This window comes from Sceloporus undulatus, chromosome 6, assembly GCF_019175285.1.
Source record: "Sceloporus undulatus isolate JIND9_A2432 ecotype Alabama chromosome 6, SceUnd_v1.1, whole genome shotgun sequence".
NCBI classification, from domain to species: Eukaryota; Metazoa; Chordata; class Lepidosauria; order Squamata; family Phrynosomatidae; genus Sceloporus; species Sceloporus undulatus.
In genome coordinates this window covers 55916767-55943333 of record NC_056527.1, presented here as the reverse complement: position 1 = coordinate 55943333, position 26567 = coordinate 55916767, and the positions used below count along the sequence as shown (strand labels likewise).

The 26567-nt window shown below is 39.4% G+C and overlaps 1 protein-coding gene across 1 annotated transcript in view; it reads right to left on the bottom strand.

Annotated features, from left to right (window-relative positions):
• Positions 1 to 26567, bottom strand: part of CDCP1 (CUB domain containing protein 1) — a 47837-nt gene that overhangs the window by 18339 nt on the left and 2931 nt on the right. The window contains exons 2-3 of the mRNA XM_042477520.1: positions 2944 to 3150; positions 165 to 518 (exon numbers count right to left, since the gene is read on the bottom strand). Of these exons, the coding sequence (XP_042333454.1) occupies positions 165 to 518; positions 2944 to 3150 (561 nt within the window). The remainder of the gene's footprint in view (positions 1 to 164; positions 519 to 2943; positions 3151 to 26567) is intronic.

The window sequence follows — 26567 nt, the reverse complement described above, 5'->3', positions numbered from 1 at the left end:
AGAAGGATGGCATTTTGTGGCACCTGTAAAATAAACTAACCTATTTCTGCACCAGCTTTCACCGGCTCCAGTGCACTTTTTCAGATACAATATCCTTGATTATACCAAACTAAAATTTGGACATATGACAATGGAAGTCAAATGGTAAGGACCTATATACTTACTTTGTATAGAAGATCTGCTTTCCAGCTTAAAACCAGAGGCACTGACTTTGGAATCCCAAGGAAGCTGTAGAGTCAAGATAACTCCCCCCTGCACCTTCACTCGAGACACAGAACCATTTCTGCAGAAGTTTCCAATGTTGACTCTGGTTGTGGCAAGACGACAGCCAATGTTATAAAGGACTTGATCAGAGCAAGTGTCTCCAGGCAGAATTTGTCTTAACCAAGGAGAGAACTTCAGCTCAAGGCCACTAAACTGGTCAGCTTTAACCTCCCAAACAAAGGTCTTGTTAAGGCGTGGCAATCCAGAAGGCTGAAGCAGGACATCACCAAAAGGGCACTGTCTTGACATACAATCTAGAAAAATACAAGTGTACATTAGATTAGAAAGGATTGTAATCACATACAGCTATCTAGATTATAAGGATTTGTGTTTTCATGTCATTTTCATTTACAATGATCCTATCTGGCTCTTCTATAGCCATTCTGTAACCGCATGCCCTACAAATACATAAACACACCTTTTAATCCAGGTCAGCCACCTAGTAAAAATGCAACAATGGTTTTTAGTTAAACATTTAAGATGTTACAATAGAAAGGTGAGAAAACGGAAGGCACTGAATTTGGTGAGTTAAAAGTTTAAATGTATAATTCCATATTTTACAATATTGCTTACCATATGTAATAAGGCATGTGATTCATTACTGAGTCCTTGCCTTCATTATGGCTTGAGAAGTAGTTGCTGTATATCTAACAGAACACTGAATTATGAGCTGGTCCCTAATACATTTCATACAGAAAAATAAAGGTAATGGTTTCAATTAGCTGGGTTTAGATCATCCTTCTTCGTCATGGTGCCTTCCAGGAGTTTGGGAATAAATTCCAAATATTCCAGACTAGTGGTCCTTTTGGATGGGACCAATGGGAGCTGAAGCCCCATCAACATCAGAAGGACACCAGCCTTGGGAAAGTCTGACCTAGAAAGTCTTTAAGACTATTTAGTAACTGCCTGCTTAGACAAACAAAGCATTTAGAAATCGTTAATGAAACCCACACAAGTAGAGGGCTAGGTCAGAACATGAAAAGCCACTAGGCATGAAATTAATGGAAGGGATCAAGCAAGTTAGTTACCCTTCATCAGCTCTCCTTTCACTACATTGAAATAGTGAATGAGCACTTAAAGCAAAGAAGAAAAATCTCTGGCCCCTGGGCCAGTTGTGGCCCTTAGGTTATGAGCATCTTCTTCTCTTATCTCTGATCAATGATTGCAATTGAGGTAACAGGTGATTTACAGCCTGAGAATCTGCTGCATAAAACAGAGCTTTAATCTGGGTATCTGAAAGCTATTGTCCTGAAGCTTGTTCCAGAGCATATATGCATAGAATGAGGTTGTGGTTTCAATGCTTGGTGTGAAAATGATACAAGAATTATATCTACCCACTTTGCTATGGACCTGTTACATGCCCTTAGTGCTGACCACAGCTGATATCATATATGGCCCCTGAGACTCTTGTAAAACTAAAAAATCAGCCCTTAGACTGAACAACTTTCACATCCCTGACATAAGTTAGGACTAACCATTGGTTTTTCTCCTTCCCATTTATGATGTGGAACAGGGGCATGCCGCTGGAGGGAATTTTGCTTAGCAGACAGAAGGATGAGCAAAAGGTAGCCAAGTAAGTATACCATCATTTTGACTGAAGAGCAGAAATACATGCAGTTTAAGAGCAGAAAGGTGAGTCAATCCCAGGGCACTCTATTTCCCAGTTGAATTCTGAAAAGTTAATCTTTTGCACTCCTACCTTCAGAATCTTCCAAGTACCATGGCAACTATCTAACCCACCTCCTTTTCTGAGCTATGCTATTAGAATTGCCAGCTCCAAAGCATCCTAAGCATGCTTTTCCAGAAGTAAGTCTGACTGAATTCATTGAGAATGACTACCCAGTAAGTATGTTGAAGGCTGTAGTCTAGGCCTCTCTGTCTTTGCAGCACTGTAAAGAAGAGCCTACAAGCACCTTTACATGGTAATGTTGGCCTCTTCTTATCCATGCATTATTCTTTGGGGATCACAGTGGAATTTTGCATGAAGCCTTTTTTTACCCTTCTTCTTTCGTAATAGTCTAATAAAAATGTGTCATTAGAATTGAAAGCAATTGTCAGTATACACTGAAGTGATACCAGAAGGTCTTGCTCTAAGTAGAGCAGCAGGTTTTCCATTAGTTTAATGGAGAGAAGAAACCAGGTAATGACTTCATCAACAGAAAAAAACTTGGCAAAGGCAAATATACATTAGGTAAAGGCAGACTTGCTTATGGTTTGAGTGGTGGTATTTTGGTCTGGTGCGTAAGCCCACAATTTCTGTCAAGGGTAACCAGAGAAGCCCACACCTCCTCTCCATTATAGGATTAGGGAGGTGAAGGATTTATCCCTGAAACTGCAGTGTGGACAGTTTGGAGACTAGGACTAGCTCTTTTGGTATTTGGTTGCCAAAACAGATACTGGGGGAATTAATTTTTTGAACTATAACTCCCTGAACCATGCTGGCTAGGAGAGTTTAGAGTTGGAGTCCAAAATAACAATTACAACTTCTGGGCCAAACACCAGGGACCCTCCAGTTCTCACCTCTAAATTTGGAATCTGAGAGGAGACCAGGGCTCCGTGACTGTGGGGACCATTCCCCCCACCCCTGCAGCTTCTGGCAAACAGTTCCTGTTGACAACCTCCATGTTCCTTTAAAAAGGTTCCCAACCCATTAAAAACAAGATTTGCAACTCAGCTTACCAATGTTCTTCTCTACCACCAAGATCCAATATTTCTCTGGAGTCTGACAATCAAAAGTAAAATCAGACTGTTGTCCTGAATATATTTTTTGTTCAGAAAAATGTTGCCTTCCTCCTATACGTATTGCACAGGTTTTTAGAACTGAAGATCCAGGTTTTATCCTAACTGTTACGTTGTCAACACGATGAAGGTTGATCTCAATGGCACCTGAAAAGATTAAACGGTGAGTTAGTTGTGCATCTCATATAACTAGCATCTTGAATGATTGCTATATGTAGTCTCTTGCAGCAAAGGGGAACTGTATCTCCCAGCATTCCTCATCATTGGCTACACTGATCAGGGCTGCTGAGAACTGCTAGTCCAGCAACATCTCAAGGGCCTCAAATTGCCAGCTCCTGGTCCATACTATCAAAGCTTACCACAAATAATGAGCTAGTACTTTAAAGGGTTTAAACTCCTTAGTCTTTAAAGTCCTAAAGTACATATTTGGCAAAAGGAATGACAATGCCTTTACTCCATCTTTACCCAGTCTAAATAATATGGCTTTCTCCTCAATATTTCAGTTTTTTTAAAAATACACACACTTTAAACACACACACACTTATTCAAATATATATTTGCACAAGCACTAACACTTGCCCATGTGCACAAGACTGATCAGTCCACAACTGTAGACACACACACACACACACACACTCTCTATGCTGGATCACATTCTGTTCTGGGATTAATCTGGAGGATCCCATCAATCCGAGGGGAAAGAAAGGATCATCTCCTCTTACATGAATGGAAGTGTTTCAGGATAGGCAGATGAACTCTTGCACCCAAGCCAAGTGTTGTCCCAAGGGGTACAAGAGCCCTACATTCACTTAAAAACAACAACACCACATAACCAATATGAAGGTTTATTTCTGGCCACAGTCTTGCAACAGTTGTTAATTGCACAACAGAGTTCTGGCTTTCATGGACTGAAAGCCTAATTTGTAACTGGCAAATCTGATTAGGATTACCAAGCCAGAAAGAATCCACTTCATACTTGTGGATGCCAATTAAATAACCAGAAAATTTAAGAAGCATATACAGACAAGTGAGCAGGTGGAGGGATTTCTGTGAAGGAGTCTTATGCAACTATTATCATGTTCACTAGAATGATGGCAGCTCAGGTCAAATCCATTCAAATATGAATAACACTGTTGTACGGTCATCATGCCATGCTGCTCCACCACTAAAGAGGACTGCAAAATAACTCACTTAAAGAACTGCTCCCAGTTCCGAGTACATTTGGGGATATTTTGGCACATATTGAAAATATCAAGGGCCTAAGATCAAATACATAAAGCAAGCAAGGTGTAGTAGTTTGAGTTTTGGACTAGGACCCTATGAGCACAGTGTTCAAATTGCCACTCAGCTATGGAAACCCACTGGATAACCTGACTATTTGTAAGAATAGGGCCTCTTTACCCTATTTGATAACCCAGGCCTGGTCAAAACCACCTCAGTCTCAGTCATCAATGTGTGTGTGTGCGTGCATGCACACATGGCTGGCTAGAGATAGTCTCAGGCTGCATTCACACTGCAGAAATAATCCAGTTTGATACCACTTTAATTGCCATAACTCAATACTATAGAATTTTAGGAACTGTAGTTTTGTGAGACATTTAGCCTTCTCTGGCAGAGAACTCTGGTGCCACAACAAACCACAATTCCCAGAATTCCATAGCAGACAGTCATGGCAGTAAAAGTGGTGTCAACCTGGATTATTTCTGCAGTGCAGATGCAAACTCAGTTGTCATTCCACCTTCCCGTGAATGGTGCTTGCTTAAGAACTTCTTCTTTAGTGAAAGCTTCTCTGCAATCAAGGCATAATTCAGCAGAAGTATCAGTTCAAGTAGAACTGGGTTCTGAGAGCTATAATTGGTAGATTAATTAACTAAAGCTTTAGCTGATTAAAAATTGGCTCCATCAAAACCCAGAGTTAATTGTTGTTTTAATCTATCTTGTTTCTTGTGAATGATTGCAGTCATGAATGACAGCACTCTTTCCTTCCAAGAACGTGAGCAATAGCCTTTTTGCTTCATGAAGTGAAAATTTTCCTCAATTATGAAATAGAGATCTACATTGCAGTTCCAGAAATGTGTAAATTTATTTTCCATCCCACTGATTAACCAAATCAGCTGAATATCCTCAGTACTCCAAATCTGTTCATAGCTATAAAAAGGCCTGCTTGTTTTAATTTCATTATCCATGACCCCATCAAATAAAGATAAGGTGCAGTGGTGTCACTATAGAATACAGAGGTGTGGCCCACACCAGGTGCAAGCCCAGGGGATGGTACTCGTCTTCCATCTTAAACCCCCCACTGGCAGCCAACCCAACACCTGATGACACCAGATCTAGTGATAGCACTGATAGGATGTCCTCTGTACTAGCAAATAAAAGTCTACACTAAGAACAGTCACATTTTGTAGCCTGAACAGAAGTCAAAAATAACTTGGAGGCACACAACAACAACAGATCATGCAAATTTAGGAAATAATCCATATAGTCACTTACTCTGCATAAAATATTTTGCCTTTCCTAGTTTCCAAAAAAACCCACACAACCCCTTAGCAAGACAAGGAAGTCCTGTCACTTGCCACTGAAGTCACAGGATCACAAGAAGTTGTTAAGGCAGGGTTCCTTCCTAGCGCCACTTGGTGATCTCCCATCCAAGTACTAATCAAAGTCAACGCAGTTTAATTTCCACAATCAGATGAGACTGGGTATGTTTAGAGTTCTACAGTGTTAAGTCTTTACTTCTCCACTAGTTTCAGAGATTTCTTTCAGCCCATAAAACATAATCAATCATGCTTTTGGAATAGGAGTGGGACAGACTAAGATCCCCTCAGATGTTTTGGACTACAACACTGGTTTCCCTCTTCGTGAGGGATTGTGAAGAACTATAGGCTAGAACAGAGGATGCCCTAAGGTTTCCAACCACTGCTATAGAAGTACAGTTACCTCTCTGTATCCATGGATTCAATTATCCACTACTTGATTCTTTTTTTTAATTCCAAAAAGCAAAGCTTGATTCTGTCATTTTATATATGGGACACCATTTCACTATGCTACTGTATATAATGGGACTTGAGCATCCATGGATTTTAGTATGCACGAAGAGTCCTGGAATCACACCCCAGCTGACACCAAGGGTCCAATGTAATGCACAAAGAGCAAAGAGATTTTAGACATTAGAAGGCAAAAGATTTATATGATCGGAAGAGAAACCAGAGATTTTAGACTTTATTATGTTGCATCAGGTCAATTAGGAAAGCTTTCAGATTTTTTACATATTCACTATGGTGGCACATCTAGCACCAAAGGTCAAAGGACTGTTTCACAAAAGCTTCCAAAGCACAAAGCATACACAAAGAGAGGGCACTTTAATCTTCAGGAAGGTTCTAGTTGTTCTGTACGTTATTCACCCACAATCCAATCCACAAGCTGCTTTGAGGTTCTGGCAATTCTTCCAGAATGGCCTTCTATCAATGGTCCAAATGCCCTTTCTACCTCTAGCCATATTACCCGCAGCTAACTTGCAGGCCTCTTTCAAGAGTAAATTAAGAAGAGTGTGTGTATTGGCATATTAACTATGGTCCAAACCACACAGCAGAAATAATCCAGTTTGAGACCACTCTAACTGCCCTGGCTCAGAACTAGGGAATCATGGTAATTGTAGGTTATTGTGGCACCAGGCTCTCTTGGTCAGAGAAGGCTAAATGTCTCACAAAACTACAATTCTCAGAATTCCCTAGCATTGAGCCAGGGCAGTTAAAGCAGTCTCAAACTGGCTTATTTCTGCAGTGTGTTGTGAACCTTCATGAGCAGTTTACAGTAGATCTGGACAAAGAGCTATGTTGAACTGGTTCATGGGGTCAGCAATTCTCCCATGGCCAGAAAATGGCAAAGTTCACTTCTGCTATTCCATAAGTAAACCAAAAGATGTGGGGAAAGGAAAGCAGCATCATTTGAAGGATAAGCAAATATCTCCACTCACTAAATATTTAGGATCACAGGATAAGCAAAGATCTTACCATAGTCAGCAAATGGAATAAAAAGACTGATATACCATCTGGAGAAAGAAGCAAATGTAACATTCTATTTACCAGAGTGGTTTTCAAGTACAGCAATAGCAATATGAGTCATGCTGAAATAAGAGAGAGTGTATGCGTCTGTATGCGTTTTAAGTAAACGCTTCTCTCTGCATGTATCCTCCTGAGGATTACAAGAAATGCACACTGTGCTCATAAGGAGGGGATTTCTTTGGGTTGTAAACCATCGGTTTAGCATGATGATACAGCAGATGATGAAATAAAAGATTGTACAACTGAACTCTCCCAAAGGTGATTTGCTCAGCCAGTGTGAGCATGTTAAAATGTATACCACAAAGGGAAAGAGAAGGAGTTATGTACATCCAGTGGTGCTGATGATTTCCATGTTAGTTGAGCAATGAAGCCATCTTGGGTTTTTAGTTTCAGTTTTGAAGGACCTGGGCAAGGGGCTGAACCTAATCCTCAAAACAGGCTGAGCATTCTAGTTAGCTGATACATATACAGAAAGGACCAAACAAGGAGCAGATTAATAGCCTCAATGACATATAAAGTCAGCAACTGCAGCTGCTCACATTTCTTTAGTGGTGCTTTAGGTCCATTTAGGTTTTAAGCAGATTCCCAAATTCTTTATTTACGTGCAAGATTCTTCACTCATTTATCCAAACTGATTGTTCAGATTGACACTAAGAATAAGCAGCAATAGACAACTGTGGCTTTAAATCACTTTTCTCAGCTCCAAGCAGTTTCCTCTCTCCCCCCTGCCCCCTCTCAAATACACCTATCCTTTATTTAAAGGACACGTTTTCATAATGCTCAGAATTCTAGCTATAAATAACTTCATTATTAATATTATATGCAGAAAAAATATAAAGATCACCTCCAATCAAGAGCTATTTAATAAGAAGAATATAGGTGCTGTATGAAATATTTAGAGAAAGGCAATGGCAACCCACCTCTGAGTACTCTTTGCCTAAGAAAACCCCTATGAAACTGGTAGCATCACCATAAGCTGACAACCTGAAGCTATACACTTTATTAAGAACCGTAAGAATGATTTTATTTGCATTTTAAAGCATAAAAGCCAAACTAGGCCTTTGCACAGGGAACCTTTAAGTCTCCCATCTGTTGTCTTCAGAACAAAAAGATGCAGTTAGCTATGCATTTTATTAGACAAGTGGCACTGGAGGGTGCTGCTTAACTCCCACTCTCCTGGCTGTTTTTCTGTTCTTACCTCTCAGCACCTGCTTTTTCAGCAAGCATAATGCCTTCCCGTCACATCAGGGAATAAATCTGAATAGAAAAACAGGTGCAGGAAAAAAGAAGTAGGCTGCTGCCACACTGCAGAATTAATGCAATTGGACACTGTTTTAAATGTCATGGTTCCACCCTATGGAATCCTGAGATTTGTAGTTTGTTGTGCCACCTGAGTTCTCTAACCGAGAAAGCTAAATATCTCACAAAATTACAAATCCCAGAAACCCGTAGCATTGAGCCATGGGAGTTAAGGTATTTTCCAACTGCATTAGTTCTGTAGTGTAGATGCAGCCCCTAAGAGCTTCTTTCCAAACTCCCATCACTAATGGCATTCCTGCCGTGTCTTCCATGTGTGACATTTTATATGAGGAATCCTAATTCTGTGTGGGGATTAGGTTCAGGATGGTACAGAAGAAGTGGCCCATAAAATTAATGGAATTTCTTATTGTACACTTGGGGCGTGGGGGGGAGACACCAATTCCCTTTCAATTCCCTTTCAAACTCATGCTATATACATGCTGCAGGATCTTCAGGTTGACTACAAGTTCATTGAGACACCAGTGTCTTTGGGCCATAGTATGTGAACAGTCCTCAGACACAGAAACACTTTCATGCAAATACTTCAGCTTTAAATGTGCACCTGTAAAATGGACAATATACTCAACTACCTCATGTACCAATAAAATTCATCATTATATAGTTATCACTTCCAAGATTTAAGCAAGGAGGTGTGTACGTCCCAATTCAAATACTGTGCAACATCAATCAAGCTTAGCCTCAGAATAGCCTCAGTTTAGCAATAAGCCATTGACAGACATATCTTCCATATATTTGTTTAATATACAGTAATCTCCAACTCAGTGCTCTGCAGGTTTAGAAAATTTTCAACCCAGGAACAAAAGTCCAATCTAAGGGGTTAAAAACAAGAGCTGTTTCAAATGCTATACCCTTTAATTATAAACCTTGAGTTCCTGTATAACAACACATAAAGTTGTAGAGCTCTTATCCATTTCAGTAGGTTTTACACTGAAGTTGTATATCCTGTTAAGAGGTGCATAAAAGCCTGGCTGTTAAAAACATTTTAAATAGTTGCTGCTCCCTAAATAACGAATGCATTTTAAGATTAGCAATGCAACCCTCTGCATGTTTAGTCAGAAGAAAGGTCCACTGCATGGAATAGGACTTACTCCCCAGTAAGTGTCCAGAAGGCTGAAGACTAGAAGTGCTTTCATAGGTTTTAAAAAGCTGAAAAGACAATAGAATCTGTACCAAACCTTCCTAATACATATGAACATGACAAGAGCCTTTGGAGATTATCAGACAGGGAAAATGACGTCCTTGTCCCATCTTTGTCCGTGGTCACGGGAACGACTTTCACATGACTTCGCACTGATCCAGACATTTTCCCATCAGTAAAGCATTAGTGACCACGATGGCACGGAAAAGTTTCATACAACATTGCACTGAGCCTGTCATTGTCCCGTCAGTGAGAGGGAATTGTCCCGTCATTGCTCTTCACTTTATAATAAATTAATACAATTCCATTTCACTGACAGGATAATGACAAGATCAGCATGACACGTAGGAATGTCTTTCGTGCGCTCACAGACGGGATAAGGCTGGGAGAGCATGATCCGCTTCATTCCCATCCCTGTCTGATAATCTCCTTTGTAGAATTAATGTTATGTAAAATTTGTTGTGTGACTTCAAGTCATTGTTTTATTATGGCAACTCTAAGGCAAACCTGTCATGGGGTTTTCTTGGCAACTTTCTTCAGAGTGGGTTTGCACTTGCCATCCTCTGAGGCTGAGAGAGTGTGACTTGCCCAAGGTCACCCAGTGGGTTTGCATGGCCAAGCTGGGATTTGAACCCTGGTCTCCAAAGTCATCATCCAATGCTCAAAGCACTATACCTCACTGGCTCACTTACATTATTATAAGGGTAATACTATCATTTCTTCATTTGAATGTCAATGTTAACTTGTTATAGGTTCTGGTAGAGGTACATTTTCTTTACAAAAATATGAGAGGTTTTATTTGGAGGAAGTTTTTGGCCATAAGATTTAAAAAGAAACCCATCAATAGCACATTACAGTAACACATTACAAAGTCTCTGACTAAGAAGTTCCTTGTAATTAAGTCTTTTTATGCCTGCACACACACACACTTTTTTCTCCTTTGTATGTCTAGCTGGAAACTATTTTCAGTAGCAGCATTGGAAAGATGGTGAAGGGGAACTAGAGAAATGCATACTTTTAGTGCTGGGTTGCAGCAGCGCATCTATAGGAAGCGATGCAATGAAGCTTGAGCTGGGAAAGAGTGGGATTCTACTCTAGCTGATCCTATTTTAACTGTGTGCCTATAACAGGCAAAGGAAACAGTAGATGCCTCCAAAATCCCTTAATGATCATGTGTGAAGAGCAAAACAGACAGAAACTGAGAAAGCAGATAAACCTGCCACACCAGCTATCCCCAAGCATTTTTGACCACTAAAACTGCAAAGTAGGGGCTGATGAAAAATCTTCCTTGGATGTATTTTGGAAGATGCATTCAAGTGGTCTCTGAAAGAGTCAAAATGTTTTTACTTACTTGTGCAAGGCTTACCTGACCTGGTTGTTTTATTTCATATGTGCATATTGTTACTTTTGAATAACAAGGCTGATGAAATATACTGAACTTTTTTGTGATGTAGGAACCTAAACCTATTCTTTCTATGCTATTTCTGTCTCTAGCACCAAAATTTCTATTAGAGAAGCAATAATAAAATAATAAATTTTATTTATATACCTCCATTCCAAAAGATCAAGGTGGTTTACAAAATTATATAAAAATACAAAAATACATACAAAAAGTATACCCAGGAACACAGCTACTTTGTTAACTGAAGTATCCTTGAACTAGTACATTATGCTATTGGAAAAATGGTAAGTACTGTAAAAGAAACACACTATTAAAAAATTAAAGTAACAAATAACACTACCACGTTAGCCATTTTCTTTAACATGTCATTCAGCATTTCCAGATTTGCCTTGCCTAGTCTGACAGCATGTGCTTTTTTAATGGACTAGTACTCTGAGCATTAGTGCTGGATGTATCGTTTTTTTAGTTTTAGGGTGCTGTGAGAAACGAAAAGGTGTGTCGACAATGTAAGTGCATAGCATTACTAAGACTGCTCTCATTGCAATCAGGTGAATCTGCCAGAGCCTGTCAGATCTGGAGTTCATCCTTCCAAAAGTGACCAAAAGGTTACCACAAGAAATTCATAAGCATTACATGAAAGCGACAGCTATTTCCAAACATTTCAAAAATGTGTTTCTGTGCAGATTATTGCACATACACACATATGCATAGACAGACATGGATACAGACTAAGGTTGCCAGAATAAAAATTAAAAAGAACTCCTGTACCTTTATTAGTTGTGTAGAAAAGGGAATTTCAGCAAATGTTACCTTCTACCTGGTTGTGTGACAAGCAACAACTGTGAATGTTCCCTCTTCCACACAACCATTAAAGGTAAAGAGCTCTCTCCAGTTTTCAGTCTAGCAACCCTAATAAATTCAAAGAAGAAGAAAAGTAAATAATAGTGATCCGTTGTTTGTCTCTAGCTTCTGCCACTCTGAGTTAACATAGAGTCTGGGAATATGAAAGATCAGTTTAGCTCTTCAGTCTCTGTCAGACTCAATTTCTGTGACTGTGCCTAATCCTATTAAAAAGGCTCCCATCCTTGCCTAATCTCATCCCAGCTAGAGACCATCACTGGGTCTTCCGTTAATAAATTCCCTAAGTCCATTATGTCTTGTGCAAAGTAGTACTACTCATCTATCCTGACCTGACTGCCAAATGATGTGAAAGACCCAAAAGGAAAAATAAATTCTTTGTCTACTTTCCCTGTGTGTGTCTTATGCAATTTTTTAAAACACCTGTACCATATCACTTTTTATTTCACAGCCTGTATTTGTACAGTACTCTTCATTTCACAAGGGAGGCCAAAGCAGTCACCATGAAGCCTAACACAATTGAGGAGAAAGCAGATGTTGCTAATGGTTCTCTGGAGTAGGCACCTCTGCAGCCCTTTCCTGATGCCATCTCTCAGTAGGAACATTGCCTCTACCTCCTGAATGAGAGGAACTTTAAGGGCTGCAAGTTACATATACTTGGGAGGTGGGGCAACTACACAAGGCCATGCCAGACCTCAGCAAAGGATAACACTGCTCCCCTCTGCCATTCCACAAAGATAAACTGCCCTGAGCAATAGTGGCCTCAGTATTGACAGGAGCATAAGCATAGCTCTGCCCTTGAATGCGCCACTGCTATACTCCCATCCCTCCAGGAACTGTTGCCTGAGACAGCTTCCACACTGTGCCTAATGACAAATCCTGCAACTACTGCTTATATCTTGGTCAAGCCCAGGCAAAAGCCCCTGTGGAAATGAGTGATTAACACTTCCCAAGAACCAAGATACACAGAAGGAAGAGGCATGAAGCAGAGATGCCTGATTTGTCATCTGGGAGACACACCAAAAGTGGGGGAATTCCATTCTGCATATCTGACTGGCGCCTGGAACGTGATGGGAGGGAAGCTATGCAATGGAGATTTTAGTGGTGTTGGCCAGCTATGATTTTTTAAAATAGATATATATATAGAGAGAGATTTTATTCACAAGCCTCTTCACAACAATTATGGTAAGCCTCCTCACAACAGTTAATATAGAAATATCAAAAGCACAAAGGCAGAGTAGATGTAATCTGAAACAATAAACCAGTTCAGAACCTTACCTAATGAATCCAGTAATATATTACAGACTTAAAGTCACCAACTCTGAGCAGCAAGAGATCAAACATGTAGGAAGTTTCTGTTAGAGCAGAAGCGAAAATGAGGAAGCAACTGAGGGTTGGATGTTCAAGTCCAAAAATGCCTCTTTCTGCTCCTAGTTGTTTTGGCTCATATTGCTTCTGTTGTGTGTCCTCCCAGTATCTTCAGCCATACCTTACTCACAAAGACAGTGTTTCCTGGGTGTTTTGCTCAAGACAATTTCCAAAGCAAGAACCAGTCCCAGGTTAGGCCTAGCCCATTGTTTTTTCAGCAGGTGGAGAGTTCTTGTAACACCTTTGAGACTAACTTGGGTCCAGAATACTTAAGGGATCACCTACTTCCATATTGTCCATCCCACACTCTAAGGTCCTTGGGGAAGAATCTACTTCAACCAATAAAATCTAGACTAACCTCAGTTACCCAGAGGGCTTTCTCCACCGCTGCTCCAAAGCTATGGAATGGTCTGCCAAAGGAGATCCGCCACATTTCTACTCTTACAGCCTTTAAGAAGGCTCTTAAGATGGATCTCTTCCGGCAGGCTTTCCCTACCTAGTTCCTCTCCCCATTTACTGTGACTTACGTCACTCTGTCCACCAATTCTTCTCTTAAATTTAATGAGAGGAATTAAATTAAAATTAATTAAAATAAAATTCTTGCCTCAAGAAGAACCCTCCCTCTGTACCTACTGCCATCATCAGACCTGGGAGGGAGTGAAAAAGACAGGCCCAGTTCCATCAGGTCTAGCTGTGAATTCTGTGACTTACATCACTGTCTTTTATCTTATCTTATCTTATTGTATTTTATTTTATTATATTCTCTGTATTTTTATTGCTGTAACTCGCCTGGATTCCTTGTGACTGGGTGGGCTATAAATATATTATTATTATTATTATTATTATTATTATTATTATTATTATTATTATTATTATTATTATTAACTGAAATATAGAAATTGGCAGCATGAGCTTTCGTAGATTTCATTCTACTTTCTCAGATGTATTTGGTGGTTCCACTCCATCAAATGCATCTGAGGAAGTAGATTGAAGTCTACGAAAGCTCATGCTGCCAATTTCTATCTTTTAGTTAGTCTCAAAGGTGCTACAAGATCTCTCCATGTACTGATTCTACAGACTAACATGGCTATATCTTTGTTTCCAGGGGGCAAAGGATCAGCCCTTCCTCTCTGTCTTAGTATGTGCAATCTGATAACCTGCAGATCTAACAGTCACTCATGTAGTCAGTCTTCACTTGACTGGGACTAAGGTGCAGACCTCATGGGCCAACACCTAGCCTTATTTTGGGGTGTTTCTCTTTCTTCTTCCATCCCCTGCTTTTTGACTACCTGGTCTGACAAAGCTAAAATGCAGAATTCTGTGGAAATACTTGCCTAGCTCTGGGCTTTTTATTGTGATCACTTCCTTCTAAGAATGTGAGCAAGAGATTGTATTATTTGCATGTCCTCCTTCACTAGTTCTTACATCAACTGACCCAAGAAGTAATTGATGCCATTTCTATCTAGGAGCAATAGAAATGCATATGTCCTTATACTTGATGGGATGGATCTTGAGAAGCACTGACTCAAGGGACTGGCACAACCTTCCATGTAGCCCCTGGAAAGGTTTTCCTAAGTGTCAGAAGGCATCCTCTGAACAGAGAGTACTGTGATACAGGAGCTGAGAGGGGTCAGCTCAACATTTGGTATGGGGAAGGCATCTTCTGTGAGCGGGCACTCTGCCTAATTTTGTCCAATTCCTCCTCCTCAGGCCAACAAATACCCCATTCAGGACACTCAAACTCCTAAGAGAGGCTGGCAGAGAGGAGGGCTTTGGGATCTCTATTAGGAACAGAAAGTCTACCTTCCAAAAATGCTTTTTCACCAGTATTTCTTTGACTCCAAACCACTGTATAGGTTGCATAATGTACAAAATGTTTTTATTCACTTCCCCATTTCTTTCTATATATACTGTAGTGTGCATCAAAACACCAGTAAAACTACCTCATGGTTAAGAACAATGAAGCAGAGTGTATCTGGATGGTCTTTAAACACTCCTATCTATTGTAAAAATGCATAGCAGACCTACATAATATTGCCAAAGGTCTGGTGGTGGTGGTGGATTTGAAAAACGGATTTGAATTCCCTCTCAGCCATGGAAACCTACTGGGTGACCTTAGGCACATTTTCTCAGTCTCAGAGAAGGCAAAGGCAAACCTAAACAAATCTTGCAAAAGACTCCCAACAGGGAAAGATGGCATTTGGTCCTTTGTGAGAATGTGCCAGGCTTGGACACAGAATCAGGAGTGAAAATAGGAGGAAGGAGTATCAATAATCTAAGATATGCAGACAATACCATACTATTAGCAGAAAACATCACAGATCTGAAACAACTAGTAAAGAAGATCAAAGAAAAAAGTGCAAAGGCAGGTTTAATGCTCAACATAAAGAAAACAAAAATTATGTCCATGGAGGATCTACACAAAAACCTAGAAGAAATTGAAAGAGTAAAAAGTTCCCTTACCTTGGATCAAACACTGATCAGAAGACTGGGAATGGGGAAGGCAGCTATGAAAAGAACTAGAAAAGATCCTGAAATGTAAAGATATACAATTCGACGCTAAAGTTACAATCATACAAGTCATTATATTCCCTATTACCATGTATGGATGTGAGAGCTGGACAGTGAGAAAAGCGGATAAGAGGAAAATCAATTAATTTGAGATATAGTGCTGAGAAGAGTGCTGAGGATACCGTGGACAGCTAAAAAGACAAACGAATGGGTCCTAGAATAGATCAAGCCTGAAATCTCCCCGGAAGCCAAGATGGTAAAGCTGAGGTTGTTTTACTTTGGCCACATCATGAGAAGACATGACTCACTGCAAAAGACAATAATGCTAGGAAAAGTAGAGGGGTGTAGAAAGAGAGGAAGGCTGCATGCTAGATGGATGGACTCTATTAAGGAGGTCATGGGTATGAATTTACAAGACCTACGCAGAGTAATGGAGGATAAGGAGTCTTGGATGTCTCATCCACAGGGTTGCCATGAATTGAGATTGACTCAGAGGTGGTTAACAACAATCTTGGCAGAAGATTTATATGAAGATGAGAATGCTGAGACAGTTGAATAATGAGAGGATATCAGTAATGGAGCCATAGGAAAGAAATGGAGATTGAGAGAGAAATGGAGAAGGTGATCAGTTGGAAGAAGACCCAGAAAAGAGAGAAATCCAATTTGTAACAATGGCTTCAGTGATGGTAAAGGTTCAGGATGATTGTGTACCTTCATCTTCAGAGAAGAGAGAAGAGGAAGAAGCTGGGAAATTTGGGGGGAAAAAGCATGGAGAAATGGTTAAAGTGCTACATAGGAAGGATGTTTTAAAATAAAGGATTCTTATGTGAGAAAACATGTGAAGATTTTGTCTGATTAGGGGTTTGCTTTTTATGAAGATGAAGCAAAAGAAAATAGAGTGTTTAAGACTGTGACAGTTGGTGTTGGTGGGACGTTGTATCTATTCCAGATCCCTCTCCCCAGAGTGAAGTGTGTTCAATTCTTATTATAGTTTATTGTTTGGTTGTGTTTTTTTTTTAAAAAATGCTTCAAGTGAAAATTAAAATTTAATAAGATATCATTGTAATGGGCTGGTTTTACTCAGTTTTGGAGAATATATATGGGTTTATTTTATTACTAGATCTGGGAACTTGAAGATAAAATAAATGTACTACTACATAAAAATGCATTCAAATTGTATTCATGGTAGATAATAATAAGAGAAATATTGGAAAATACATATGGTTTTGTCCCAGATTTGAGAACTTAGTTATAAAGTGAAGAATTCATTCTATATAACTGTATTTGAATAATGTTAAAGATAAAGAAGTTACTTATATACTATAAGTCGACCTCATGTATAAATCGAGGGCAGGTTTGGGGGCAAAAACAAAATTATTTGTTTATTTAAAAGCAATCAATCACTCAGGACTCTTTCTGCTTGGCTCAAGAGAAAAAGAAACTATCTTCCATTGCATGGGGAAATCTGACAAAACTGCTATCACATTATCATACTGACCCATAAATCAATCGACCTGGGATTTTTGGGGTCAATTTTTTGGCATAAAGTTTTAGGCTTATAGACGAGTATATACGGTAGTTATGATTATTATGCAAAGAGATCTTGTAGCACCTTTGAGATTACCTGTGTGAAAGAAGTTGTAGCATAAGTTTTTGTAGGTTTGGTCTATTTACTCAGATGTTTTTATTAATTACGGTAATATGAGTTAGATATATAGAGGAAGTGTAATTAACAGCTAAGTTGGAGTGGGGTGGGATTTTAAAAATGAAATGTATTTGCAGAAAAGGTAATTAGCAGCCATCTTTTTACTTCTGTTTTCTTGGCTATAGTTTTTGTTATTTGTAGTTGGTTGTGTATATTGTAGGTAGGGCATAGTCTGTTGTTTTTAATCATGTATTTTCTTTAATTTTATTCAATAAAAATATTGGTTTTCTAAATGAACAAATCTCACAAAAAACATGACAGGGTTGGCTTAAACTGGAAATTATTTGAAGGTAAACAGCAGTAAAAACAACAACAACACCCTCTTTACTATTTGATTTTTGGAAGGATGTGAATCGGCCCAATAAATACCAATACGGAATTATGTATTGTATAAAATTCATTGTATGAACTTTAGTTTCAATAAAAGTTATTAAATTAAAAAAACAACCAATGAAAGAACTGCTCTATACACAAAAGCCTATTACTAGGAGGGACTCTCCTCAGGACAGTAGCAAGGAGGGAAATAGTAAATTCCCTCTCCTAAACTCCCCTCCTAACCATCCATTTGCTTTAATTTGCATTATTAAAACCTTGCAGGTAAGTCTCAAAGAGGGTTGGGATCAAAGTAATACACAAAACCTCTATGATTTAGAGGTTCAAAAGAAAAGCCCTACAAGAGTGGGCTGGCTTTTTGCATCAGAAGAATTAGAAAGATCAAAAATACAAATTAACTATAAACTTCCAACCACAGACACACAAGTCATTCCAATCTCTTCCACATGCTAGAAATTATATACAGCATTTTCTGTGTAGTAAGGCATGACACAAAAAACAAGGGCACAGCCAAGGACAAGGAAGTTATCAGCCCAACCCAAACAAAGAAGCCAGGCCAAAGGAGTTGTGTTTACTCTGGTTGACACAACTGGTACTCTGGCAAATAAAGTAGGCAGTCAGCTACAAAGCAGAGCCTTGACTTCAAAGAAAACCATCAGTCAAAAGTAAGCACAGATACCGTAGTTCCCACTCACATCATATGTACTCTGCATCAGATCAGTTAGGTGTCTTTTCGCATGAGGAATGCTGTGGGAGGTATTTTTCAGTGGGTTTTTCCTTTAGCTTTTTTTAAACATCTTTTTCTTTCTTATTTATTCCTTTATTTAATTTCTATGTCACCTTTCTTTCTGAGTGGGTCCCAAGGCTGCTCCCAATTTAAAAGCCTTCGCAATAATATTCAAAACCAATTCTAACCATAAACATAAAGCAATATAAAATCATTTTAAAACATGCCCAAGTTTTAAAAGATAAATAAAACATCCCAATAAGAAGCTCCCCTGCTTATACATTAAAAGCCTGCTTAAACAAAAACGTGTCTTTGCCTGCCGACAAAAAGAAAAGAAATTATGGCCTGTTACAGACTGCCAAAATAAAGCTGCTTCGGATCTCTTTGGAGGTATGCTATTTAAATGATGCATGGGTCCTAAGAGTCCGGAGGTCGCGCCAAAGCCACACTCCATTCCTAAGCACTGGAGTGCAGCTTTGGTGCAGCTTCCGGATTCTTAGGATGCATACATCATTTAAACAGCATACCTCCAAAGAGACTCGAAGCAGCTTTATTTTGGCAGTCTGTAACAGGCCAATATTACAGAATGCCAGCATTCCTTAACACAATATATAATAAATGTTGCATACATACATTTCTTTTCCTAGCCCTCAGGTTAAGATGTCATTACATGTCATTACAGAGACTATCATAAGAACTGGGTGGGTTTACCTCTGTTTCTATTAATAAAAGAAATAAATGGAAACCAGTCCATAATAAAGGAATACAGCGTGGGCCCTTGGTATCCACTTTGGTTTGGTTCCAGAACTCCTGTGGATAACAAAATCTGTGGATGCTCAAGACTCATTATAAACAATAGCATAGTAAAATGGTGTCCCTTATATAAAAAAGGCAAAATTAAGGTTTGTTTTTGGGAATATATATATACAGTGGTACCTCGGGATACGAAATACCCAGGTTACGAATTTTTCGGGATACGAAAAAATCCCATAGGGAATTATTGTTTCGGGTTACGAAAGTTTTTTTCGGGTTACGAAAAAACTTCGGCGCTATTTTAAATGGAGCCGCGGCGGAGCCGCGGCTTTTTCCCCATTAGCGCCTATGGGTTTTCGGGTTACGAAGGTTTTTCGGGTTACGAAAGCGGCCGCGGAACGAATTAATTTCGTAACCCGAGGCACCACTGTATATATATATATATATATATATTCCCCCTCCTCCACTATAAGTTATATACTCCACTATAAGTTGACCACATGTTTAAGTCGAGGGCAGGTTTTGGGGCCAAAATTAGAGAATTTTTTATTTGACCCATGGTTATATCAAGAGTAAACCTTAGGGGCATGTAACAAAGGATGTAAAGGCAAACAATGTTGAAGCACATACAAAATTCCAGCAGACATTGTTTGTGCTCATGCTAATGGCTGGATGGATGAGAGAATAGTAGGGGGCCAGTGCTTTCAGAACAGATTATGCTCTTGCCATTCACCAGTGATGGTTCCTTTTGTAAATTAGTGTTCAAGTACAGTACTTACATTGACCCATTGATAAGTTGACATAGGTTTTGGGGGTCAATTTTTGCCTAAAATTTCTAGACTTATACATGAGTATATATAGTGGAGCCTCTCATTACACGGGGGATCTGTTCCGGACCCCCCCTGCGTAAGGCAAATTCTGCGTAAGCACAAGCCTCCTTCTATTGAATGGGACTTGTGCTTGTGGCGGTGCGGGCCCCATTCATTTGATTGCAGCGTGGCTTCTGTGTAAAGTGGAAGCCGCATATAGTGTGCCCGCGTATGGAGTGGGTGCACTGTACTATATATATATTTCCAATCCACAAATGGTTGAATCAATGGATAAAGAATCTGTGGATACAAAGGGTTGACTGTACATCAGTCCATACATCAGCCTAGGGTTATCCATATTCTAGTTTTGTGAGACTTTTAGCCTTCTATGTCAGAGAGCTCTGGTGCCACAATAAACCACAGTTCTGAGGATTCCCTGGCACTGAGCAAGGGGCAGTTGAAGTGGCCTCAAAGTGGATTATATCTGCAGTGTGTTTTGGACCATTGTTAGCTTGTTCAGGTACTTGTTTAAGGGCACAGTCAAGGGGTGCCCTAAAATTGTTCTTAGGAGGGTGTGATGGCAAGAAGCAGAAGCAATAGCCAGACTTTATGTAATATACAGTACACTTATAGCATTATGATTTCACCATAACTGCCACAGTTCCATCCTGTGGAATCCTGAAGTTTGCAGTTTAAGGAGGGGAGTTCTAGTGTGTCAATAAAACTGTAAATTCCAGAATTCCATAAGATGCAACCATGGCAGTTAAAAGTGGAATCATCCTGTTATAATTGTATAATGTGGAAGGCTGCATGGAATGGTCAGAAAGACCAGGAGCCATATGCATATCACTGGACTGGAAGGCTGGACTGGATTCCTGGCAGATAGGCAAAGAGAAAGATCACCTCTAAAGCAAGGATAATGGAAAATCTTGACGAGATTTAGATCAGAGTAGGAATCATGTGTGCCTCTAGATGTTTGTTAGACTGCAGCTCCTAGCATTTTTCATCATTGGTTATGTTGGCTGAGGCTGATAGGGTTACAGTCTAACAATATGATTCCCTCTCCTCTAGGTTTCATGCTAACAGAATGTCTAAACATGGATGGGATATATCTCTATAGTGAAAATGAATGTCTATCCTGAAGTTGTTCTTTTTACTAGTTAACATCCTTTTGAATATTAGAAGAACTATCTTAAAATCACAGCAAAGTGCTGCAAGTAAATGTTATGGGGGATAGATTGTGTTGCATACAATGTGTAATCCCTGGGTAAGGCATACCAAATTGTTCATGGCATTGTACAGTCGGCCCTTCTTATACACGGATTTTTTTATACACGGATTTAAGCATACACGGTTTGAAAATGTTCCAAAAAAGTATAAATTTACCTTGATTTTCCATTTTTTATAAGGGACACCATTTTGCTATGTCATTATATTTAATGGGACTTGAGCATAGACGGATTTTGTTATACACGGGGGATCTTGCTTATAACAAGGGTCCACTGTACTGCATTTATAATGGCAGTTTTGTCAGACTGGTAAAATGTTAAGATTTGAAGGACAGTTTGTCTGTATTTGAAAGACATGGTATGGTTTAATGTAAGGGAAGATATGAAGATAGCATGTCAGAATCCATGTGAGCAGTTAATCATCAGGGCATGGGGAAAGTATGCAACGAAAACTGTTCATTCACACATGTATAAAACAATTAAGCAATATTAGGGGATATGCATTTTGAGAATGCTTCTGGATATCATGTATTGAAAGATTTTCTTGGAAATAATTAGATTGTATTATTTTATGTTTAAGAGGAATAAATTGAATCTAATTTTTTCTTAAAACTTTTTTTTCAGAATGAGGCAGGCTATGGTTGAATTACTGTAATTTTAAAAATATAAACCTGAAAGAAACCCAACCACAATGGAAGAATTGCTGTATGCATCATTAAAGAAGAAATTAATGGGGGAAATCTATAGTGAAGTACAAAATAAGGGACTAAGAATTAGCAAAATGAAAAAATGACCATAATTACAGTGGGCTCTTGGTATCTGCTGGGGTTTGGTTTCAGGATGCCCTGTGGTTACCAAAATCCCTGGATGCTCACATCCCATTAAATACAGTAGCACAATAAAATGGTTTCCCATATATAAAATGGCACGATCAAGGTTTGCTTATTGGAATTTATATTTTTAAAAAATATTTTTAAGCCATGGATGGTTGATTCCATGGATAAAAAACTCTGTAGATACAGAAGGCCAACTGTATAAGCATCAAGGAAGTCCCTATATTAGGAGAAAGGCGTGATATAAGAAAAGAAAATAAAAATAAAGGAAAGCATGTCAATATTGAACTCTACAACTATGAACATTTCTACCAAACAGTGTATCCATATTTGGCACTATATACCTTAACAATGGTTATATTCTCTCATGACAGTTCCGGAAGATATGGAATGATATGGAATGATGCATGGCGATTATATACCATATGAACAGTAATAAAACTAACTGCTTCTGGCTATGTTATAATGAATAGACTACAGACTGCAGTCTTCCAAATGTATCCCATTCTCTCATTGTCCTGATTTGGCAGGGACAGTCCAGGTTAATCTATATTGGGAATGGCAAAATTCTGCCACTCCTCTCTGCACAGCTAAATTAATTGAGAGAAAACTGATACTGTACTTTGAACTCAGTATGAAGTAACCGAAACATGACATCAGTTTATAAAAACATTCCCTCCAATGCAATGACAGTCCCAATTAATCCTGCTTTCTCACTTTTCCCATTTAAAGTATACAGCAAGTAAGGACAAAGGGAGAATATGGGAGATGAGAGAGAAACTGGGTCATTTAAAAAGTATCTGGATAAAGTGGGAAAACAGGATTAATTGGGACTGTCATTGCAAATTAGGGGCATTTAGAAGGTATGTTTTTATAAACTGATGTCATGTTCCACTAAAGGGAAAATGAACAGAAAAGCTTTTCTTCCCCACATAGAATATTAGCACTCCAGCTCATCCTATGAAATTGGTTAGCAATAGCTTGAAGTGGTAATCCCACAAACACACATCTGGGAGTGAGGCCCATTGAACCAAGTAATACTTAATTCTCAGTAAATTCACAGAAAGGCAAACAAAAAGTACCACTTTACACAACACATAATTTGCAGAATTCAATGAAAAAAAATTAAAAATAGCCACTAGGCTTAAAAGGTCTATAAAGGGGAATTACACAAATCACAGTAGATCGGTCTGAGCAGGACTAATAGCCATGATTTATGCATTTAAAACATTCCTATGTTGTCTCTGAAGGCAGAGTATCTTCAAAGCTTTTACAGAGTAATTTAAAACAAAAAATATAAAATGCATTAAATAAAAAAAGTTAAAATAGCCAAAAAAAATTTTTTTTAAATGCATCATGAAAGATGGGCCCATGTTCAGCTGAAAGCAGCCTTGAACAACCAGGTTTAAAATCTACTTACAAATGGGAAAAGAGTTGTGTACACAACTTGTAGCAGGGAAATCTAGAAAGATGGGTCTACAACAGACAGGATATTTCTAGTGCCCACTATGCTAATAGATATTGAACCACAATCGTACAATCAAAGTCTGTTTCTACAGATGCAGCTAGTCCTTCAAATAATCTAGCTTAGTCCAAGCTATTTCCGAGAGTCGTAAGCAATATCCCACCAAGTACCAATTGTGAAGAACAACACTGGGGAAAGCTACTGCTCTCATGTCATGCTTATAGACTTCTCAAGGGCATCTGATGGTCCACTGTGGGAAACAGGATGTCTGACCCTTGGTCTGAACCAGCAAGACTTAGGAGAATATCCACAGACAAGATCCAGAACCTTCAGGCAAGATAAATCACATCCTTTGGGAATTTTAGGAAGAACGGTTTAGTCTTATTCACAATGCTGACTGGTTTATTTAGTCAACATTTAGCTATGCTGTTGCTGGAACACAAAACCACAACCACCCTTAAACAATGGAGCCCATCCCTAACCAAGGTTAAAATCCTAACACTCACTCACAACTTCTCATTTTTCAGAACAGTTTGTGTCCCCCCCCCCCCCCCCCATTTCTGACTTTTATTTATTTATTTTTACAGGAACAGGATGCTGTGTAACTTCAAAAACAGCCTTATCGGGGTCATTAAAGCTTGGCTGAGTTGATTTGTGGGCATGCAAACACACCAGGCTCTGCCTCTACTTTGCTAAATCCACTCTTATCAGTAAAAGGGCTTTGGGGTTTGACGACAGATCCTTTTCTTTCAAAGCGCCAGGAATGTGGATGTCCTCAACAGGCTTAGCTACAGTTACTGCAATGTACCCAGCATGGTGAACATTTTTAGCATTGGAGCAACCAGGGGTTGAAATAGAGCATGAGAAGACATCCCACAGTGACGTCCATTTCCTGCCCCTCTCTGCCTGTGCAATTACTTCAGTGGGCCAACTTGCTGAGTAACACCAGTTGCATGTTGCAAGAAGACTCTTTCTCTCTTTTAAGAAAATGAGAATTAATGGGATTTAGGAGGTCTCTTTTGGTCAAAGTATTCTGAGGGGAAATATCCATCTTTTTTTTAACAACAAAAAAGTGTGCCAGCACAGAGGTTGAGTGTGCTACTCTTTCCTGGGGATAACATTACAAAGAGTTAACAGGTTCAACTGAAACAATTATACATGTTCTCTATAACTGATAGTTCACAGAAACCAACAAACGTAGAGTGTGTGTGTGCATCCAAGCCCCTGCATAGACAAGAACAGTTGGTGCTGGGGCTCAAGGCCTTTTGAGACATTGAGGAAGAACCGGTAGCCTTCCAGGATTACAACCCATGATCTTCAACCATGGGCCCTGCTGCCTGAAGCTGATGGATGCTGGAGTCCACCAACATCTACAGGTTTTCCTACTAACATCCCAGAGTCTGACATTAAAGTACTATATCATGTTGACTTTCCAATAAATGCTGCCCTCTAATAAGTAGGATCAATGGTCACTGAATCCAACCAATTTGAAGAAGGCTAAAGTACACTTCCCTTGTATGCTGGCATTGGATCAGCCTTTGATTAGCCATTAGACCAGTTTATTGGCATGGAATCATCCTAGCTTAATAAAGATCATCATCAAGTTTGGAGAATACATCTCTCTCATGCCACATAAGGAGTTCTTTTAAATTTGCCTGCAGCTCCACACACTATGAGAGTTCACTCGTACCACAAACAGAAATCAGTTTCACAGCTTCACTTGATGACAACACATTAAGACACTAGCACATAGCTCAGAACAAAGACAACTGGCCATATTCTACAGAACAAAATAAATGTCAAATACGAAGAAGATTAAGTGGGAAGAACTGGTGTGATTCACACATTGTTGAAATGCCCAGGGAATTTTCCAGATGAGGCCCTTAATTCCTTGGAAACCCTCACTCATGTAGCAACCTGCCAATTTCAGGCAGAGATGGGATACAATAGAAGGCTTCCTATAGTTAACAGAGTAAACAAATACGTCTGGCAACCATGTGGATTTTCAACTTCCTCATGCACTCCATCTTCTCTGGGTCTGCTGATGCACTGTAGAATCAGAGTCTGACCAACCCATTTTGGCCAGTTTTTAAAAAACAACGTAGTGACCGCACTATCTATAAAGCACTGAATAGAATAACCACTGTTTCTCATTCTCCAGGTGCAAGCTCTTTTAAAACAGGGTGGTTTTGCAGATGCAGCTGAACTGCAGTTCCCAGCAGCCTAGCATAGCCAGTGCTGAGGAATGCTGGCAGTTTCAGTTCAACAACATCTGGAGGGCCATACAGTTTTCCATCCCTGTTGAAGGGAGTACAGGGTACAGTTTTATCATTTTCTGCATGTCGGTGTGCCAATGGTAGTGATGGTGGAGATTCAAGAGATAACTCAAGCAATTGCAAATTTACATGCAATAGTACAAAAAAAAAATCAGTTCAACTGAAAGCCAATGCTTGATACATATATGATTGAGAACAACTAAACAAAATTACAACATTGATTCTATTAACTGGAAAGCAAATCTATCTTGTGCCTACTTAGTCTATGTAGGAAAGGAAGGTGACTGGGTGTTTTGGAGTGCTACTTCCATAATCCCTTACCACTGGCTATGCTGACTAGGGTTGGCAGGAACTAAACCCCAAAATTTCTGGAGTGCCACTGCTGGCTTCTACTATTGTAGAACATTTTTTCCTGGTCTGAATATCAACAGTTTTGGAGATGTCCAAGATTGGATCTAAGGCATGCAAGTCCCCTTCAACCGAGCTGGATTCATGTCATTGAAAATATAAATAGGAATTTGCTGTCAGAGAGATTAATCCAGATACTATTACCCCTACATTTATTGTTGTTAATGGCTGTCAAGTCAACTTTGACTTATGGTGATCCTATGAACGAGAGACCTCCAGGTCACCCTGTCCTCAACAGACCTACTCAGGTCTTACAGACTAGGTCCATGGCTTCCTTGATTGAGTCCTTCCATTTGGAAAACAAGGGCGGGGTACAAACCGCCGCTTTGCGGCGCTTCCCCGCCGCAGCAGCCAAACCGCGCGAC